This window comes from Rhinoraja longicauda, chromosome 41, assembly GCF_053455715.1.
Source record: "Rhinoraja longicauda isolate Sanriku21f chromosome 41, sRhiLon1.1, whole genome shotgun sequence".
Lineage (NCBI taxonomy): Eukaryota > Metazoa > Chordata > Chondrichthyes > Rajiformes > Arhynchobatidae > Rhinoraja > Rhinoraja longicauda.
The window spans coordinates 8,803,486-8,820,360 of NC_135993.1; the positions used below are offsets into that span (position 1 = coordinate 8,803,486).

General features: G+C 47.9%; 1 protein-coding gene across 1 annotated transcript; it reads right to left on the reverse strand.

The window, feature by feature from the left end:
• Positions 1–5,702: 5,702 nt before the first annotated feature.
• On the reverse strand, positions 5,703–13,757 carry LOC144611817 (melanoma-derived growth regulatory protein-like). The gene is made up of 4 exons (XM_078431091.1): positions 13,572–13,757; positions 11,279–11,412; positions 9,463–9,573; positions 5,703–5,849 (listed from the first exon to the last, which is right to left on the reverse strand). Exons 1-4 carry the CDS (start codon positions 13,726–13,728, stop codon positions 5,829–5,831), a joined length of 423 nt encoding a protein of 140 aa, XP_078287217.1. The 5' UTR covers positions 13,729–13,757; the 3' UTR covers positions 5,703–5,828.
• Between the last annotated feature and the right edge of the window lie 3,118 nt (positions 13,758–16,875).

A 16,875-nucleotide genomic window follows, 5' to 3' on the forward strand; every position in this document is an offset into this window, starting at 1 on the left:
ATCTGATCTCCCGGTGGCTGAGCACTTCAACTCCCCCTCCCAGTCTGACCTTTCTGTCATGGGCCTCCTCCAGTGCCATAGTGAGTCCCACCGGAAATTGGAGGAACAGCACCCCATATTTCGCTTGGGCAGCTTGCAGCCCAGTGGTATGAACATCGACTTCTCCAACTTTAGATAGTTCCTCTGTCCCTCTCTTCCCCTCCCCCTTCCCAGATCTCTCACTGTCTTCCTGTCTCCACCTATATCCTTCCTTTGTCCCGCCCCCCTGACATCAGTCTGAAGAAGGGTCTCGACCCGAAACGTCACCCATTCCTTCTCCTGAGATGCTGTCTGACCTGTTGTGTTACTCCAGCATTTTGTGAATAAATACCTTCGAGGCTATAGGGTATGGTTGCTTGTAAGCTGGGGCTAGTTAGCACAGTACAGCACAGGAAACATAGAAAAATAGGTGCAGGAGTAGGCCAATCAGCCCTTCGAGCCAGCACCGCCATTCTATATGATCATTGGCTGATCATCTAAAATCACTACCCCGTTTCTGCTTTTTCCCCCCCATATCCCTTGATTCCTTTAGCCCTAAGAGCTAAATCTAACCCTTGAAAACATTCAGTGAATTGGCCTCCACTGCCTTCTGTGGCAGAAAATTCCACAGATTCACAACTCTCCGGGTGAAAAAATCTTTCCTTATCTCAGTCCTAAATAATAATAATAATAATAAACATTTATTTTATATAGCGCTTTTCCAAATGCTCAAAGACGCTTTACAAAACAGTCAAAACATAAAAACAGACAAACTGACGGAGAAGCGGCGAACAAATAGCGCCAGCGTCCTCTCACGTCAGGGTCCGGCAGTAAACAATAAAAAACACAAGACACACAATTACAATTTAACACAAACAGCCATCACAGTGATTGCTCCAGGCACACCCTCACTGTGATGGAAGGCAAAGAAAAGTCTTATCTCCTCATTCTTCTCCCGTGGTCAGGCAGTCAAACTGCTGCCACGAGGCGATCGAGGCTCCCAACTTTTGAAGCCCCCACCGGGCGATGGAAAGTCCCAGGGCCGAGCCGAGCAGGCCGATGGTCCTGAGCCCCCACCGGGCGATGGAAAGTGCCGCGGCCGAGCCACGCAGGGCGATGAGGGGCCTGCGAGCGGGTCGATCATACCTCGCGCTTCGGGGCGGTCGAAGCTGCTACGGCTGGAGCTCTTGAAAACCGGTCGCCAGCCAGGGACCTGCGAACTCCAGATGTTACAGTCTGCAGGGCCCACGGCCAAAGCCTCTGAGATGGGAAGTCCAGGCCCTGCGACCGGAGTCTTCAAGGTCGATCCCAGCTGGAGGCCGCCGACTCCTGTCAGGCCGTAGCGCGAACGGAGACACGACACGATAAACGCCGTATCTCCGTTGAGGAGGAGATTGGGAAAAAAAGTTTCCCCCCCCCCCCCACACATATCATATATATATATACAGCCGGAAACAGGCCTTTTCGGCCCACCAAGTCCGTGCCGCCCAGCGATCCCCGTACATTAACACTATCCTACACCCACTAGGGACAATTTTTACATTTACCCAGCCAATTAACCTACATACCTGTACTCTTATACAGAGTTAAAAATAAATCAAAACATGCATTTAACGATAACAATAGACAAAAACAAAAAAAAAGACAGAGAGACTGCCGGTGAGCCGCAGCTGCAGAACGTAGCCAAGTCCCCTAAATGGCCTGTTTTGTTAGTGTGTTTCCTTCCTGTAACCTGCTCCATTACAGCTACACAACTAATTAACATAGGCTTTACACTCGAGTCTTGGGTTCAGCCATTTTAAATTCAGGATCTGCTTGGCTACTACCTCAGGGGTAATATATCCCCGCTATTCCCATAACATCCCCCTTTATTTACAAAACAGATATGTACAGGAACTTTACATGTATAGCCATAAATTAAATTCTTCCATGGCATCTTATTTCACTGAGTCCAACATGTCTCCAACAGTCCATTTTCCAACATGACAATCCATTTCCGTGGTAGCTTCCAACTTTTCCTCCCTTGGATCTGCGACAGTTCAGTGCTTGGAATTATCTAAACTTTGAACAACACATGTCTGGTTCCTCATTCCCTTTTTTATTTATTTAGTTTTAAAATGACCATTCCACCACTGCATGCACAGGTTTTTCCCCCTTCCTTTTCTTTCTTCTGCTGCTCCTGCTTTTCCATGCATTGTGAGGCGAAATTATCTTTCTGATGGCATTTGAAACACTCCCTGCCCTATGCCGGACATTTCTCCCTCTCTCTCATGTTTGTATCCACAGTATTTGCACTGTATGGTTGGCTGGTATCGTTTCCCCTCCTGTCTCACTGCACAGACATCTTGTCGCTGGTCCCCTAACAGGACATCAACTCCTGCCTGGCATGCCTTCACACACTTTTCTAAGTCAAGTGAGGTTTCTCGGAGAAGTCTTTCCCGCAGCATGTCATCCCTTATGCCGCATATTATTCTATCACGTATCAGTGAATCCTTCAGCTCCCTGAAATCGCAATGAGCTGCCAAGAGCTTCAGATCTATTAAAAACGAATCAAAAGTCTCCCCTCTCTCTTGGCTCCGCATAAAGAATCTATACCTGTCGATGATCTCGTTCCTCACGGGTTGACAATGCTTTTCGAAAGTATCAAGAGCCTGCGCTAGCGTGACTTCTTGTACTTTGCCCTCCGGCGTCCGTGTCTCGAGCGTCTGGTAGAGCTTTCTCCCTTGCGGTCCAACTAGGTACATGAGCAGTTTCCTTATTGTCTTGTCATCCTTCCCTTCCATGCTCAAATCAACATAGAGCTCAAACTCTTCCCTCCATTGTGTCCACTCCATTGGCAGGTCCCTTGCCTCGAAATTCATTTGCCTAGGAGGCTTCAGCTGCACCATGTTCCTGTAAATCCGCACCTCTATCGATGGAAACAATGTCGTCTCTCAGCAGTAATCACTCACAAACGTCGTCTGCTGTCGTCCTCTCGACTAATCCTGAAACAGGCCCCGATCTGACATCATGTTTTGTTAGTGTGCTTCCTTCCTGTAACCTGCTACAGTACAGCAACACAACTAATTAACAGAGGCTTTACACTCGAGTCTTGGGTTCAGCCATTTTAATTCAGGATCTGCTTGGCCACTGCCTCATGGGTAATATATCCCCGGTACTGCCCCACAAAGTGCAGTATTCCCATAACATGGCCCGCCCCTTATTCTTAAACTGTGACCTCTAGTTCTGAACTCCCCCAACATCAGGAACATTTTTCCTGCATCTAGCCTGTCCAATCCTTTAAGAATCTGATATGTTTCTATAAGATCCTCTTCTATAAGATCTTTCTATAAGATCCTTATCCTTCTATAAGATCCTCTATAAAATCCTATTTCTATAAGATCCTGAATCCTTGGAATTCATAAATTCCAATGAATACAAGCCCAGTCGACCCATTCTTTCATCATATAAGAAAATAACTGCAGACGCTGGTACAAATCGAAGGTTTTTATTCACAAAATGCTGGAGTAACTCAGCAGGTCAGGCAGCATCTCGGGAGAGAAGGAATGGGTGACGTTTCGGGTCGAGACCCTTCTTCAGACTGATGTCAGGGGGGCGGGACAAAGGAAGGATATAGGTGGAGACAGGAAGATAGAGGGAGAACTGGGAAGGGGGAGGGGAAGAGAGGGACAAAGGAACTATCTAAAGTTGAAGAAGTCAATGTTCATACTTCTGTGCTGCAAGCGAAATATGAGATGCTGTTCCTCCAATTTGCGGTGGGCCTCACTATGGCACTGGAGGAGGCCCATGACAGAAAGGTCAGACTGGGAGGGGGAGTTGAAGTGCTCAGCCACCGGGAGATCAGGTTCGTTAACTCAGCCACTGGGAGATCGGCATCCTGACTTATAATGCCCTGACCGATTAAGGCAAGCATACCAGATGTGAAACACCTCATCCCGGGCACAGATGCGGCGTAGACGGAGGAATTGGGAGTAGGGGATAGACTTTTTGCAGGAGACCGGGTGGGAAGAAGTGTAGTCCAGATAGCTGTGCAAGTCAGTGGGTTTATAGTAGATGTCAGTCACAAGTCTGTCTCCTGTGATGGAGGTGGTGAGGTCCAGAAACGGGAGATGTCGGAGATAGTCCAAGTATATTTAAGGGCAGGATGGAAATTGGAAGTGAAGTGTATGAAGTCAGTGGTGGGCCGAAGGGCCTGTAACTACGCTCGATCTCTAAAGTCTAAGGCCCCCTATCCATTTACGTCTTTCCAGTCCAAAAGCCATTTAAACACTGTAATTATGTTACTGTGTGACAAATGCTGCCACCTCCTCTGGCAGCTCGTTCCAAATATTCACCACTCTGTGTGAAAAATGTACCCCCCAGATCTCCTTCAAATTCCTCCCCTGCTGCCTTAAAGCTGTGCCCTCTAGTTCTACACTCCCCCTGCTCATGATTTTGTCAACCTCAATAATGTCTCCCCACAGCCTCCTTCCTATGTACCACTGAGAAGAACTGCAGCCTGGTTAACACTTCAGTTTTGAAACAGCTAAATTAAACAAGTAAAAAATACAGTCGATGCTGAAAGCCCTTGGTCTGGTGGCAGCTCACAAGTGCCATCAACTGGCCGCTGAAAGAATTACAGCCGGATCCCAAGGATCAGCACAATCCAAATACAACCAGTGAGAAGAAAGATTCCAAGAGCCCATTGCATCAATAGTTTGCAATATGATAGGCCAGGTAGAGATATTTTTTTATTTGTGTTGAGAAACATTAAATTGCACCGATGCAGGTTACCAGCCAAAAAAGGTTCCTCTGTAGGCACTAGAATTTCTGAGGCATCTATTCAGAAGGCAGTGGAGGCCAATTCTCTGAATACATTCAAGAGAGAACTAGATAGAGCTCTTAAGGATAGCGGAGTCAGGGGGGTATGGGGAGAAAGCAGGAACGGGGTACTGATTGAGAATGATCAGCCATGATCACATTGAATGGCGGTGCTGGCTCGAAGGGCCGAATGGCCTCCTCCTGCACCTATTGTCTATTACAGATTGTCCCAGGTAACGGGATAATTGAATTCCCCATTATTACTGCCGTTGTCCTCTAATTTTGGACTTTAGTGATACAGCGTGGAAACAGGCCCTTCGGCCCACCGAGTCCGTGCTGACCAGCGATCACACGGTACACTGGCACTGCCCTATATGCTAGGAACAATTTACAATTTTACAGAAGCCAAATAACCTGTAAACCTGTATGTCTCTGGGATATGGGAGGAATACGGAGCACCCAGAGAAAACCCACAAGGTCACAGAGAGAAACTCTGTACAGACAGCACCCGCAGTCTGGATCGAACCCCGGTCTCTGGCGCTGTAAGGCAGCAACTCTACCGCAATGCCACTTGTACACAGAACAGCACAGGAACAGGCCCTTGTTGCCCACAGTGCCCGCGCTGAGCATTAATCCGAAGAAGGGTCCTGACCCGAAACGTCACCTGCTCATTCCCTTCATTGATGTTGCCTGACCCGCTGAGTTCCTCCAGCATTTTGTTTTTCTCTAGTAGATACAAAGTCCGGGGATAATAAGGGTCATTGCCCTCCTGTGAGAGATTCTGTGAGATGTTTGTAACAAAGGATGAGGTGTAGAAATACCGCCCCACCTTTAGCCCCTGAGAACGACACAAACTAGAGAAATATTGACCAGCCTAGCAGCTATATCCTGTTTATTTTGGATGTGAGTTAGCTATTATTACTACAGTTTACAAGGTATTCAAATCTAATTCTACATAATGACTCCATGCAAATATGGTTTGGTCTTCTCCGCTCTCTTTGTCTTTCCTCTTAACAACGAAAATCCCAGTCCTACAAATGCAAGAAGACAGTGTTACAAAACGCATTGTCAGCCCACTCCCCCTCTTCAAGGTTCAAAGTTGGCAGTTTCAATGGAATACGCAACCATCTTATGCTTTGCTCCAAACGTTCTCCTTCATATCATATCATATCATATCATATATATACAGCCGGAAACAGGCCTTTTCGGCCCACCAAGTCCGCGCCGCCCAGCGATCCCCACACATTAACACTATCCTACACCCACTAGGGACAATTTTTACATTTACCCAGCCAATTAACCTACATACCTGTACGTCTTTGGAGTGTGGGAGGAAACCGAAGATCTCAGAGAAAACCCACGCAGGTCACAGGGAGAACGTACAAACTCCTTACAGTGCAGCATCCGTAGTCAGGATCGAACCTGAGTCTCCGGCGCTGCATTCGCTGTAAAGCAGCAACTCTACCACTGCGCTTTCATGTGTGAGGCTAGTCCAGGGGCAGCTGAGGGCAATTCCATAAGACCAGGAGTCTTCCATGGCAGCAGAAGTAGGCCATCGGGTTGATCTACCCCCATTCCCCTGTCTTCTCCCCCTAACCTTTGATGCCCTTCCTAATGAAGAATCTATCAATGGTAGAGACACAAGGACTGCAGATACGGGACCCTTTGGATTCCGGACCCTTCTTCCAAAAGGAAAAACCTTTCCCCAGCACTTGTTTTGCTCAATAGTTTTGCAAACAAGCCTAAAAAGGCATGCAGCATAGGTTTACTAGGTTAATTCCCAGAATGGCGGGACTGTCGTATGTTGAAAGACTGGAGCGACTATGCTTGTATACACTGGAATTTAGAAGGATGAGAGGAGATCTTATCGAAACATCTAAGATTATTAAGGGGTTGGACACGTTAGAGGCAGGAAACATGTTCCCAATGTTCGGGGAGTTCAGAACAATGGGCCACAGTTTAAGAATAAGGGGTAGGCCATTTAAAACGGAGATGAGGAAAAACTTTTTCAGTCAGAGAGTTGTAAATCTGTGGAATTCTCTGCCTCAGAAGGCAGTGGAGGCCAATTCTCTGAATGCATTCAAGAGAGTACTAGATAGAGCTCTTAAGGATAGCGGAGTCAGGGGGTATGGGGAGAAGGCAGGAACGGGGTACTGATTGAGAATGATCAGCCATGATCACATTGAATGGTGGTGCTGGCTCGAAGGGCCGAATGGCCTACTCCTGCACCTATTGTCTACACATAATTACACTTCCTACTAGACCGAGCAGTGGAAGTACTGACTAATGTCCAATTTCTTAACCCTCTGCATGACTGGACTGTGAGTGGAAGGAGTACACCTGCCTGATAACCGTCCAAAGAAGTATCCCAACCTGAATCGTCAATTACACCAGCACTTGTATTTTAACCAGCATCTGCAGTTGTTCATTTCTACTACTTATACACTGATACTCTATTACTTGGCATTCCCTAACTCGGTTGTAGCGGACACCACCCCCTTTCCCCACATGTTCCATTATAATAAGGGTTTACTGTAGTCAGAAGAGGGGTCTCGACCTGAAACGTCACCTATCCATGTTCTCCGGAGATGCTGTCCGACCCGTTGAGTTACTCCAGCACTCTGTGAAACGTCACCTACCCACGTTCTCCACAGATACTGCCTGACCCGCTGAGTTACTCCAGCACTCTGTGTAATTTTGTGTAAACCAGCATCTGCAGTTCCTACGTACAATAAACCCCTTGGCTAGAATTTAAAGCAGATTTAATAGGGAGATTTTATTTTAGAAAAATCCCGAATTGTATTTTTTTTATTAATAAACTTGAAACTGCCTTTACCCTGGATCTTAGTCTGAAGAAGGGTCTCAACCTGAAACGTCACTTATTCCCTCTCTCCAGAGATGCTGCCTGACCCGCTGAGTTACTCCAGCACTCTGTGAAACGTCACCTATCCATGTTCTCCAGAGATGCTGCCTGACCCGCTGAGTTACTCCAGCACTCTGTGAAACGTCACCTATCCATGTTCTCCACAGATACTGCCTGACCCGCTGAGTTACTCCAGCACTCTGTGTAATTTTGTGTAAACCAGCATCTGCAGTTCCTTCCTACATACAATAAACCCCTTGGCTAGAATTTAAAGCAGATTTAATAGGGAGATTTTATTTTAGAAAAATCCCGAATTGTATTTTTTTTATTAATAAACTTGAAACTGCCTTTACCCTGGATCTTAGTCTGAAGAAGGGTCTCGACCTGAAACGTCACTTATTCCCTCTCTCCGGAGATGTTGCCTGACCCGCTGAGTAAATCCAGCACTATGTGTAAACGTCACCTATCCATGTTCTCCAGAGATGCTGCCTGACCCGCTGAGTTACTCCAGCACTCTGTGAAACGTCACCTATCCATGTTCTCCACAGATGCTGCCTGACCCGCTGAGTTACTCCAGCATTCTGTGTCTAACTGCAGGTGTCCTAGATTATATGTACACGTGAGAAATAATGACCGAGCCAATGCAATGATAATCCAGGTGACGCTGTTGAATGGAGATCATGGTCGCACCCAGTCTTGTGCAACGTTGAGGAAGGAACAAGGAACTGCAAGTGCTGTTTTTTTTTGTTGTGTAAACCAGCATCTGGAGTTCCTTGTTTTTACTGATATCGTTTGCTGTTAGCCATCTCCTCTTGCTCCAGCGATCTGCCTTCTATAGAGGTGAGTGTAGCCGGGAGCAGGTCACGGTAGCTCTGCCCATACACAGAGTGGGGCTACAGTGAAGCACGTTGATACCACACTGCTCCAAAGGGCAAAACAACGCCTTTATCGAGCCTCTCTGCTGATATTGATCGACCCGTTGAGTGTTTCCAGCACCTGGTCAGATCCCCAGCAGGCTCCCTGCTTACCCCTGACCCTCGGAGGTGGGACTGAGGAGGAGTTCTGCCTTTAGATAAAGAATAACGAAACTACCGAAACTCATTGAAACCTACCAAGTAATGAAGGGTCTGGATGGAGTGGATGTGGAGAGGACCTTACACAGTAGTGGGAGAGTCTAGGACCAGAGGGCACAGACTCAGAATAAAAGGATGCACCTTTAGAATGGAGATGAGGATGAATTTCTTCGGTGGTGAAGCTGTGGAATTCATTGCCACAAGACAGCGGTGGAGGCCAAGTTATTGGGTATTTTTAAAGCGGAGATTGATAGATTCTTGATTAGTACGTGTGTCAGGGGTTAAGGGGAGAAGGCAGGAGAATGGGGCTGAGAGGGAAAGATGGATCAGCCATGATCGAAGGGCGGAGTAGACTCGATGGGCTGAATGGCCTGCTTTGGGGGGGGGGCCGTAGGTCTTATGAGGTCTGATGGCAGTCCCGGAGCAGGGGGGGAGGGGGAGAGAGAGAGAGAGGGGGGGGGAGAGAGAGAGAGAGAGAGGGGGGGGGAGAGAGAGAGAGAGAGGGGGGGGGAGAGAGAGAGAGAGAGAGAGAGAGAGAGAGAGAGAGAGAGAGAGAGAGAGAGAGAGAGAGAGAGAGAGAGAGAGAGAGAGAGAGAGAGAGAGAGAAAAGAGAGAGAAAAGAGAGAGAAAAGAGAGAGAGAGAGAGAAAAGAGAGAGAGAAAAGAGAGAGAGAAAAGAGAGAGAGAGAGAGAGCTTAGCTTAGCTCACCACTGTCGGCAGCTCCACCAGGTCCGTTGCCAGTTGCTGGGTCACCTCCACCACCGACTTCGGGAAGAAACCGAGAACAGAGGCCTGCTCCCCAAAATAATCACCCTGGACCTAAACAGAGACAGGGATCAATCAGCCAGTGGTCAGTTGCAATGAAACCCGCCTGCCTCTCACTGGTAAACGGTCAGCCTTCCACAGCCAGGAACTGACCACACACATGGTTTCGCCCGACATTCACAATACTCAAACACCTTCCATCTTCGCTGTTGCCAACTGTCCAGTATTAGCCGGGACGTCCCGTATTTTGGGCTAAATTGGTTTGTCCCGTACGGGACCGCCCTTGTCCCGTATTAGTAGGGTCGCCAACTTCCTCACTCCCAAAGAAGGGACAAAGGGTGTCCGGACTGGACAAGCTAGATGCAGGAAACATGTTCCCAATGTTGGGCGAGTCCAGAACCAGGGGCCACACACAGTCTTAGAATAAAGGGGAGGCCATTTAAAACTGAGGTGAGAAGAAACTTTTTCACCCAGAGAGTTGTGAATTTGTGGAATTCTCTGCTACAGAGGGCAGTGGAGGCCAAATCACTGGATGGATTTAAGAGAGAGAGTTAGAAAGAGCTCTAGGGGTTAGCGGAATCAGGGGATATGGGGAGAAGGCAGGCACGGGTTATTGATTGGGGATGATCAGCCATGATCACAATGAATGGCGGTGCTGGCTCGAAGGGCCGAATGGCCTCCTCCTGCACCTATTTTCTATGTTTCTATGTCACTGCCCCGCGCCCCACATGACCTCACCCAGCCAGCGGCCGCCATTGGTGGAGCGGGAGCACGTGCCCGCTGGCTGGGTGAGGTCACGTGGGGCGCGGGGCAGTGACGTCACCCTTTGTCCCATATTTGGGAGCAGAGGAAGTTGGCGAACCCTAGTTGGAAGATACCCCAAAACAACAAAGGCAGGCTGTGGAAGGAAGTTCACAAGTGACAGGAGTAGAAGTCGGCCATTCGGCCCATCGAGTCTACTGCGCCATTCAATCATGGCCGATCTCTCCATCTCAAACCATTGTCCCTGCAACCCCTGACACCCACGCTAAGCAATAATCCTGTCAATCTCCGCCTTAAATATACCCAATGACTTGGCCTCCACAGCCATCTGTGGCAGACACTGAACTACAAGACAGAGACAGACAGACAGACAGACCCCCCTGAGACAGACAGGCCCACAGCCCGCTCACCGGACTGACCCAGACAGCGGAGGGACACACAGCCGAGACACAAACTCCAGGCCGAGGCAGCAGCCAGACTTACAGCGCAGACACCAGACAGATCCACAGTCTGGACACAAACTCCAGACTCACCCCAGACACAGACAGCAGCCAAACTTACACCCCTGACCCCAGACACACCCAATATCCTGGATTCACATCCCAGACAGACAGCGGCCAGACACAGAGTCTGGGCACAACCTTCAGGTTCAGATAGAGAGCAGGCAGATTTACAGCCCTGACCCAAGACAGACACACAGTCTCCAGACTCAGACACCAGCCAGACTTACAGGGAGTCAGTCACCAGACAGCCCCAGACACCAAACGGACCCCGCAGCCTGGATACAAACATCAGACGCAGACAGCAGCCAGATTTATAGCCCAGACTCCAGACACACCCACAGTTTAGGTACAAGCACCAGACGCGGATATAGACAGCAGCCCAGACATTGGCGGCAGAGACCAGACATGCCAGTGGTCAGTGCAGGAACCAAATGCCAGTGAGAGTCAGCAGACTGTTGCAGCGTCAGACTGTGGAGACACTGTTTCTCACTCACGCTGCCTTGCCAGAAGTTGCTTCCTCTGCCTTTGAGCTTTCCGTACACGTAGACGATCTGCCCCTGGTGGATGTTGATGAACCTGCAGTCGGAGGCGATGTAATCAGACCGAGCTCGACCCATTGAGATGGGATCTGCAAGATGGACAGGTTAGGTTAATTCCCGGAATGGCGGGACTGTCGTATGTTGAAAGGCTGGAGCGATTGGGCTTGTATACACTGGAATTTAGAAGGATGAGGGGGGATCTTATTGAAACATATAAGATAATTAGGGGATTGGACACATTAGAGGCAGGAAACATGTTCCCAATGTTGGGGGAGTCCAGAACAAGGGGCCACAGTTTAAGAATAAGGGGTAGGCCATTTAGAACGGAGATGAGGAAGAACTTTTTCAGTCAGAGAGTGGTGAAGGTGTGGAATTCTCTGCCTCAGAAGGCAGTGGAGGCCAGTTCATTGGATGCTTTCAAGAGAGAGCTGGATAGAGCTCTTAAGGATAGTGGAGTGAGGGGGTATGGGGAGAAGGCAGGAACGGGGTACTGATTGAGAGTGATCAGCCATGATCGCATTGAATGGCGGTGCTGGCTCGAAGGGCTGAATGGCCTACTCCTGCACCTATTGTCTATTGTCTAACAGAGTGCACAGACAACATTGACCAGGCACCTGCAGCAGAGAGCTTGGTTCGCAATAACTAATCATTAGCGGATAGAATTTATTTATTCACAAAGTGCTGGAGTAACTCAGCAGGTCAGGCAGCATCCCAGGAGAGAAGGAATGGGTGACGTTTCGGGTCGAAACGTCACCCATTCCTTCTCTCCTGAGATGCTGCCTGACCTGCTGAGTTACTCCAGCATTTTGTGAATAAATACCTTCGATTTGTACCAGCATCTGCAGTTATTTTCTTATACTATTAGCGAATAGAATGATCATCCAGCAAACTAGCTCGTGGAAGGCTGCCTGCTTTATTGTGGACGCAGCCCAGACCGTCACACAAACCAACCCCCCTTCCATTGACTCCATCTACACCTCGCGCTGCCTCGGCAAGGCCATCAGCCCAGACCATCACACAAACCAACCTCCCTTCCATTGACTCCATCTACACCTCACGCTGCCTCGGCAAGGCCAGCAGCATCATCAAGGACCAGTCTCACCTGGGCCACTCCCTCTTCTCCCCTCTCCCATCGGGCAAGAGGTACAGAAGTGTGAAAACGCACACCTCCAGATTCAGGGGCAGTTTCTCCCCAGCTTCTATCAGGCCACTGAACCATCCTCTCACCAACTAGAGAGTGGCCCTGACCTCCCATCTACCTCATTGGAGACCTTCAAACTTTACTGGACTGTATCTTGCACTAAACGCTATTCCCTTTATTCCGTACATGTACACCATGGGCAGCTTGATTGATATCGTGTACTGAATAGTCTTTCCGTAGAATGGATACCATGCGGCAAAAAAGCTTTTTGCTGTACCTCGGTACACGTGAGAATAATGTAAACTGACTGTGCACTGAAAAATAGACAGGCATTGGCAAAGAGAAACCAAAAAAACGTGTCAGTCCAAGAGCTGAAGGTACAACTTTGGTCAAGTACCCATTCTCAACCCATGAGCAATAGACGATTAGCAGGCCTAACTCTCACAGGATCGTCACAATATCTTAGGGACACCTTTGTCATTCTGCAATTCCTCCCATTGGCAGGGTAAAATCACACAGCGAAATATTACAACATTTTCCACTAAACTAGAGTCCCCACATTTCTGACAAAGTTACAATAGACAATAGGTGCAGGAGGAGGCCATTCGGCCCTTCGAGCCAGCACCGCCATTCAATGTGATCATGGCTGATCATTCTCAATCAATACCCCGTTCCTGCCTTCTCCCCATACCCCCTGACTCCGCTATCCTTAAGAGCTCTATCCAGCTCTCTCTTGAATGCATTCAGAGAACTGGCCTCCACTGCCTTCCGAGGCAGAGAATTCCACAGATTCACAACTCTCTGACTGAAAAAGTTTTTCCTCATCTAAATGGCCTACCCCTTATTCTTAAACTGTGGCCCCTGGTTCTGGACTCCCCCAACATTGGGAACATGTTTCCTGCCTCTAACGTGTCCAAACCCTTAATAATCTTATACGTTTCGATAAGATCTCCTCTCATCCTTCTAAATTCCAGTGTATACCGGCGTACACTGTTGCAAAAGCCAAAAAAATCTTACAAAGCATTCAAAAACAATGCAGTCTCCGCGAGGTGCTGAATTTCATTTACAACCTGGTCGGTCTTGCAAACAGCGCAAAGAAGTACTTACGGCTGCATTCTTCATCAGCACACAGCTTCCTGTCTGCTAGTTTATGGACTGCTTCATCCCTGCTGGATAAGACATCGCCGGTATACACAATAAACACATAAAGGAGAAGAACTGTCAAATATGTCCCGGGCTGTGTTTTATTCCGTGGAGGAAGCATTCTGAACCCCTGCAACAGACAAGGAGCGCCTGTGGGTGAAAAAAAAAGAGATTCTGGCCTCCCAGGGACCCGGGCCAATGTTTGCCGAGCTTAAACGGATTGGTTTAGCAACCCAAAAATCGCATGGAATGTCTTTCCCAGTGGGAGCAGGCTCAAGGCAAACAACTTCAGAATGATTCCCTTTTAAGCATAACAGTCAGAAATGTGTTTACGCTCTCTGCAAGACGGAATACAAATATTTTCTCCCAAAACCTGTTGTTTGAGTCGAATTGGAAATAGCAGATTCAACAGCAGATTCAGGGGCAGTTTCTTCCCAGCTGTTATCAGGCAACTGAACCATCCCACCACAACCAGAGAGCAGTGCTGAACTACTATCTACCTCTTTGGTGACCCTCGGACTATCCTTGATCGTACTTTGTTGGCTTTACCTTGCACTAAACGTCATTCCCTTATCATTTACACTGTAAATGGTTCGATTGTAATCATGTACCGTCTTTCCACTGACTGGTTGGCACGCAACAAAAGCTTTTCACTGTACCTCGCTCGGTACACGTGACAATAAACTAAACCAAACTTGTTTTTTAAATATTTCACCCATACCGGATGTGTTAGAATGACCCAGACTGATAACATCCTTTGAATGCATTCCAAGGGGTTGTCCCACTTTAGGCGATTGCTGGTGACTGGGCTGTCACCGACAGTTCGCCGGGTGTCGCGGGCATGATCGTGAGGAGTCTTCCAAGAATCGCCAGGTATCGTTGCTTATTGCGGGCGCTGTCGCCTGCTGTCCCCAGGTTTGCTAAGTTCCCTTAGATGCATTTAGAACCACGTAATATTAAAATAAGTAAAGTCATTTCAAAATACCATAAAATGCTTGTGTTTAACCAATTTATTTACCGTCGGGACATTTGACAGGTAGATTGGAGGCGACAGTTTGACGGTCAGGTAAGCGTGGGAATTTCGCGATGTTTATGGCCATCAGCCATTACATTTAAAATGGGCTCCCAACCCAGATATGCAACCCAGAAACCAGATATGCATCTCCCGTACATTTTCAAAGAATGCCCACACACTTTTCACAAAAATCCACATAACCACTTTTTAAAATATTTTTTTAAATACAGCTATTAGTAAACTGGAAGTAAATCCAGTTTATGCCTTGTTACAGTGATGCTTGGTTTTTAAGTAACCCATAGTTCAAAACTCTCAAGTACTTACCGACTTGTCAATGATTTCAGCGAAAATTAGGACGCTGGAGAAGCATTGACAGCTTGGGAATTTTGCGATGTTTCCAAAGACGCTGTAATCTCGACCTGACTCGGCATTGTCGTGGTCATTGTCGTCGGGTGAAAGAAAAGTTCGGCGATCTGCTACGACTTTGACAGTCGCCTTAAAACGCCTAAAGTGGGACAGGTCCTTTAATTTTATTTATGAGATTTCCCAATGGTTCAATGATTCCCTTATTATCACACGTACCGAGCAACTTTGCAATTATTTTCTTGCATACAGATCAGTGAGATTATTGCCATACAATCCCCAGTTCAGTACTGAATGCATAGAAACAGCCCACTGACTCTAAATGTAAGAGTCGCCAGGTGTTGGCACCATTTCCCAGTCCCGGCTGTAGTTGACCGTAAAGGCCCATTGCAACTGTCCCTCTCCTCGCCCACCTTCAACCTTGTCATGCCCCAGGGGAGGGGCACCTCCCACAGCCAACTTTGACCCAAGGTAAGAAATGGTGCATTGAACCATTTCAGAGCCAAGGAGTTGCTGTGTAATGTCCCACTGAATAATGCCAGTTTAGGGACAGCACCAGGAAGAGTGTGGGTGGGATATGGGTTTGTTGGTGAACCTGCTCCTGAGGCTCGCTAAGATCAAGGCAGCTGGCGGCCTTTACAAGCTGCCTGCCTGCCGGGGTAATACAAGGAACTGCAGATGCTGGTTTACAAAAACAAAGTGCTGGAGCAACTCAGTGGATCAGGCAGCATCTCTGGAGAACACGGGTAGGCAAAGGATAGATATGGAAAGGAGACAAAAGGGCGTCAGATAAGGAGAGTGAAATATAAAACCAGAGGAAGGGATATAGGTAGAAGAGGAAATGGGGGTGGGAGAGTGGAAGAAATGGAGGGGGAGGCGGGCAAGGTGGGGATGGGTTGCTGGTTAGGGACCTAAAATTGGAGACTTCAATGTTCATACCATTGGGTTGTAATTCTGCCAAGCAGAATACTTGGGCGGCACAGCGGTAGAGTTGCTGCTTTACAGCGAATGCAGCGCCGGAGACTCAGGTTCGATCCCGACTACGGGCACCGTCTGTACGGAGTTTGTACGTTCTCCCCGTGACCTGCGTGGGTTTCCTCCCACACTCCAAAGCCGTACAGGTTTGTAGGTTAATTGGCTGGGCAAAAGTAAAAATTGTCCCTAGTGGGTGTAGGATAGTGTTAGTGTGCGGGGATCTGCGCTGTATCTCTAAATCTAAATACGAGGTGCTGTTCTTTAGTTTGTGTGTGGGTGTTCCTACCTGCAGTGTTCATTGATCTTGCTAGAGATCTTACAAGATCAGTTGGTAGCACAGGAAACAGAGAGGCCATTTGGCCCTTTGAATGCGACCATGGCTGATCATCCAACTTCAGTCTGCTGACCCTACTTACTCTACATGCCACTTGATCCCTTTATCCGACTCCTTCCTGAATATATTTAGTGGGTTGGTCTCAAATCTTCTGTGGGAGAGAATTCCACAGATTCACCACTCTGGATGAAAGAAATTTACCCAACTGACCCGAGTTCAGTTCAGAGACCACCACTGATGAAATAAATTTGGAAGAAACAATATTACCCAAGCGTATAATGTGGATCTTGCTACCATATGGAATTAATGTGATAACTAGCTGAATCTTTTTAAAGATGTCAACCCAATATTGAGGAAGAGCGATGGTCAAGGAATAAAGAACCAATGGACACTGTTAAATTGATGGTAGGAGGCATCAAAGATTCAATGAGTGTCATAGAGAGTGATACAGCATGGAAATAGGCCCAACTTGCCCACACTGGCCAACAGGTCCCAGCTACACTAGTCCCACCTGCTCGCATTTGGCCCACATCCCTCCAAACCTGTCCTATCCATGTACCTGTCTTAACAGTTTCTTAAAT

Excerpts from the sequence above, each read along its gene's own strand:
- LOC144611817 (XM_078431091.1), bottom strand. The coding sequence starts at position 13,728 with ATGCTTCCTCCACGGAATAAAACACAGCCCGGGACATATTTGACAGTT. Across the intron at positions 11,413-13,571 it reads TGCTGATGAAGAATGCAGCC|ATCCCATCTCAATGGGTCGA; the intron begins GTAAGTACTTCT and ends TCCATCTTGCAG. Across the intron at positions 5,850-9,462 it reads TGGTGGAGCTGCCGACAGTG|GACTGGGATTTTCGTTGTTA; the intron begins GTGAGCTAAGCT and ends TTGCATTTGTAG.